Source organism: Macrobrachium nipponense, chromosome 45, assembly GCF_015104395.2.
Source record: "Macrobrachium nipponense isolate FS-2020 chromosome 45, ASM1510439v2, whole genome shotgun sequence".
Lineage (NCBI taxonomy): Eukaryota > Metazoa > Arthropoda > Malacostraca > Decapoda > Palaemonidae > Macrobrachium > Macrobrachium nipponense.
In genome coordinates, this window is record NC_061105.1 from 21,518,807 (window position 1) to 21,523,806 (window position 5,000).

General features: G+C 35.3%; 1 protein-coding gene across 1 annotated transcript in view; it reads right to left on the minus strand.

Moving 5' to 3' along the window:
• Window positions 1-5,000, minus strand: part of LOC135214193 (uncharacterized) — a 663,437-nt gene that overhangs the window by 18,177 nt on the left and 640,260 nt on the right. The window contains exon 15 of the mRNA XM_064248261.1: window positions 978-1,184. Within this exon, the coding sequence (XP_064104331.1) occupies window positions 978-1,184 (207 nt within the window). The remainder of the gene's footprint in view (window positions 1-977; window positions 1,185-5,000) is intronic.

The following is a 5,000-nucleotide window of genomic DNA, read 5'->3' on the forward strand; positions in this document are numbered from 1 at the left end:
CTATATAAAATACATCCAATGCAAGAACTTCCACCAAAGAGATTTCCCCCAATACAGTAGCTCCATTGTCATATCTTTCCAATGTGAAATACAGCGTATTCTTATACAAGAACTGTTTCCTGCGTCACATCTTCCTGATATCAAATGACTTTTCAAAGAAACTCTGTTCACAGTCATATCTTCCTCTTAAAAAATCTACCCTCCTCTGTATCCTTACTGACCATTCTCCTCAAAATTCTGATTTTCTTATGCCTGCCACATGTGCTGTTACCAGAGTGCTAAATGTTTGTCCACCAACACCATTTCCATGTGAATGTATTTTCCAAATGCCTTTTGCAATACAGAGGAAATCACATTGCCTAATGTCATCCCCGCCTGAATCATGTACTCCCACTATTACATTATGACCAAGTAAGACAGAAGGATTCCCCTTTGTTATGCCATTATAGAACCTGTTTCCCACTGTCATTTCTTCGTTATGTGAAGAATATTCATCATTCCTAAGTACAACATGTCTCATTACCTTCGCAAGATGAAAAATGTTTTCTATATGTGATAACCTATTCTGGACCACACTCATACAGAACATGATTCACAGTCATCCTCCGAGATAAGTGTTCAGTGCCCAATATCATTTACGTTTCTCTACAATTATCCCCATATGAAACGTTTTCTTGTTTTCATAACTATATCATTTCAAGTCATTTTTCGTGCTATCACACCTATATTAAACGCACCAATTCTAATACATATTTTCCTCACTTATTATCCCCGAAGGAAACGTGTTTCCCATCATTAACCTGAGAGAACTTTTTTTTCGTTAATTCCCACCTGCGTGTGCCACGGATTCTGAGAGACATTTTCCTCATTTATCCACTAAGGAAACATTTTCCCCCCACCATCATAAAACCACAACGAAACTACTTTTCCTTTCCAGTGCCCTACTGAAACATGTTTTGTCTTCCGTTGAAACTCACCTGCGTGCGCCAATCTGACGACGTCGGAGTGAGAGGCATCCAGGACATTGGCGCCGTTGATGTTGATGATGATGTCACCGACTTCCAGGCCCGACGTTTCGGCCGGAGTGTCGGGTTCTATCGCCGACACGACCACAGGTCGGGAACCGTGGATTCTGAAGCCAAACTCGCCCGACTCCCGACTCACCGTCACGGTCTTGTCGGATTCTGTCGTGGTTGCAGGAAGGAAAACCAATAAAAAAATAACAGCTTATATATATATATATATATATATATATATATATATATATATATATATATATATATATATATATATATATATATAGTCACCAGTCAACGCAGTCAACGTGGTCAATAATTATTTGTACAATCTAAACTATTATTAATGTTGAAACATCAGATACTTGAAAAAAAATTATTTACTTTTAATTTCATATTTCAATCATTCTGAATGATGCTGAATCCAAAGAACTGCAATATAAAAACAGAAATAACTGAAAGATTATCTCTTTGCGAATATCATGTAGAGATCAAGAATTTTCTACAGAAAAAAGGATAGCATGCAATGCCAGATACAAAAGTAATAAAATAGCGAAATTTTTAAAATTAGTTTTCTAAATCTAAATCACATTACAATACCTACAATTAGGTATTTAAGTAAGCCCCTGTACTTGGAGTGAAATACAATCAAGTACAGTCTATAAAAATTTCTTTGTAAATTACAAAGGCATGCAAAGAAGTGACACACAAACAAATTAAAATAAACAATGCACATGCATGTTATGAAATTATAAACTCATTTTGAAAAATTAGGTATCACCCACAAATCAACATAGAAGTGTGTGAGATACAGAATGATTTCGCGAATTTACAAAAATACAATATATATATATATATATATATATATATATATATATATATATATATATATATATATATTACGTCAACGCGATTTTAGTAAAAGTGAAATAGCAGGTAAATAACCAGTCAACGTTCAGTACTAACCTCTTTTACTGGTCACTTTCCGATGGTACTGACTTATATATAAAACTTATATACTTTACACACACATTATATATAATGTATATACGTATACATTACTCATATGCTTCAATAAGATGAGATGATTAAGATTCCAGGAGCTGAATATGATTGGTATATATATATATATATATTATAAATATATATATATATATATATATATATATATATATATAATATATATATATATACATACACACTATTCGTGTATGTATATACAGCAAATATATGCATAAATACAAATACCAATTATATTTAACGGTTACACCACGTAAACAAACTAATACATAGAAAAATTGTTCGGTGCAATTTGAAAAAAACTAAAAGCGAATCTCAATAAAAATGGAAACCAATATTGAAAACAGATAGCCAATACGTAACTTCATAACATTTGTGCGCGTGTGAGTGCTCGCACAATTGCTTCAGCTACGCACTCACATCAATAATTACGTTTAGTAAACCAGATCAGTAGGTTTTGGATTGAATCGATATGGGGGGACTCTTATAGTGATATATTGGATATATTTACATGAAAATAATCTACTTTATATAGATATATGTGTGTGTGTATGCTATAAAGTATATTATTCGGTTCCATTAAAATGAACATGATGTACTTTATTTAAATACCATATTATTAAAATTATTGTAAAAAATCTCCATAAAATATTGAATTGCTGACCGACATAAAAAACCTAAATATAACAATAAAAGTGAATAATCAATCGTCTATTTAAATATCCCGTGGCCATTTTATTTTTCTCCGGCTAATACACAAATACGTTCTATGACCATACGACTTGCGGATGGGTCTGCCCCTCTCATTTCCCCTTTATTTACTTAAAATTTGCCTCCAGTTTTGTGTCCTATACTCACTCGGGTTAGACTTGGAACTTTTTGCCTTTGTGTTCCCAGACTTATAACTTCTGATCCTAAAATATCAGGCCATTGGTCGTTTGGGGCTATATTCTGCCCTTTTTCCTTTATTATTATTATTATTATTATTATTATTATTATTATTATTATTATTATTATTATTATTATTATATGTTTGGTAAAAGTATCTCATTGCCGTTTGCATACAGTAATTCAATTAGTGGTTTTATGACAATTATAATAGGAAATTCTATGGTCACCGATTGTTATTATTATTATTTTTATTAAATTAATTAGTTAACTAATATGAGCACAAATGACAAAGCGCAATTAACATAGTCTGAAAAATGTGAAATTCTGGGCATGGTGCGACAATTGTTACCTAATGAATGGGTACCTCTTCATTCGCCAAGTCAAAGTGGCAGTCACGCATCAGGGACTATTGGCAGTAAATTAAACTGTCCAGAGATTAAGAGTTCCCAGGAAGTCGTAAACACACAAAAAACATGACAGCCAAAGATGTCGAGTTTGTAAATGGATAGGTGAGCCAACTCTCCTTCATGGAGGCGAAGTGAATATTGCAAAAAAACAAAATAGCTTCTGTCTTTCTCAGAACTGCAATGATAAAGATAAAGACGAGAACCGACTCAACACCAAATAACAAAGGAAAACACCAGAGAACACGCTGGCAGAACTTATATTTAGAACTGCGGAAGGACCAGAAAAATGTCCCCATGATAATTTTAGAAGCGGAACACGGCTGCACTTGCCAGAGATGGGGCGAAATAGTTGCTATGGCCGAAGATGGTCATTTAATACAAGTCAAATTATGTAGGATATCTACCATACATCTTTCACGGAGAGAGAGAAAATCTTAAGCAATAATCAGGCAGGAAAAACCGGAAGAAATAACTTTGTACGAAACATTGAGAGAGAATCTTAAGCGATAATCAAGCAGAAACGACGGTGGAAAATAACGCACAGAAAGAGAGACAGAATCTTAAGCAATAATGAAGCAGCAAAGACGGAAAAACAACTAAACGAAACGTAGAGAGAGAGAGAGTCTTTCACTCAAGATAAGCTAAAGGAAAGCAATGGAAACTCTGAGCGCAGAATTAACTGAAAAAAAATCAGGGAGAAACAGAAGCTATTAAGGACAGACTATTTGCAACCCGGAGGTATGTCGGTTTCTCGCAGGCGTCTTGAAACAAGATTGGGGACATCTGTGGAATATGTGTTTTCAGGGAGGTCCCAGGGGACGATTTCTGCTGCCTGACTTTCACTTTTGAGGTGAAAGTAAACCACATTCGACTTGCAATGTACTCTCAGTAAGACTATACATGAGGAAGGAGAGGCTGGTTTTTTACTGGGTTACTTTTAGTTGAGGTTTTTAAGAGGGAATACAATTCAAGTCTTAGCACATTCTCAAGAGAAAGTGATTCTCTCTCTCTCTCTCTCTCTCTCTCTCTCTCTCTCTCTCTCTCTCTCTCTGGGGGTTATAGGATGAGGGAATTTTTTAAATGAATAACTTAAAAGTGACTGATTTCGAATATCTCGCGGTAAGACGTATCCCGGATGCACGCGACCCTTTGCCTTCTCTTTACTGTTGCAACTTACACCTTCGTCCTCTTCATTTGGTTTGGTTTATGACAATGAGGCTATAAAGCCAGACACCGCAGCACTTTTCAACCATTCAGCGCTTAACGTGAATAAAGGGAGCTGAAGTGGAACAGAGGTAAAACTGAAGGTTAAAAAGTTTGCTGTTAGAGGCCGAGGGTCGCTGCAAACAACCTTTGATAATGGCCAAGGTCGAAGTATATAGTGCAACACGTGAGGTGCACTGACAGAACTAACCCCTTGCCGAGTTAACCCCCTGAGTGAAAAGGTTGACCTCTCCTCAGACGAGAATATGATTTCCTTGCAAATTAGGCGAAAACGTCTTGGCTCTCTCACCTGCGCATAAAATTTCTCCCGAATTTTCGTAAACAATTTGAAAAGACAAAAAAAAATGTTCGCTGGAATAATCCTTGTGAAAAATACAGAGCTTTTGGAGGCACTTGCCCCTCTCTATGAACTTTTAGTGTATATATATATACAATATATATA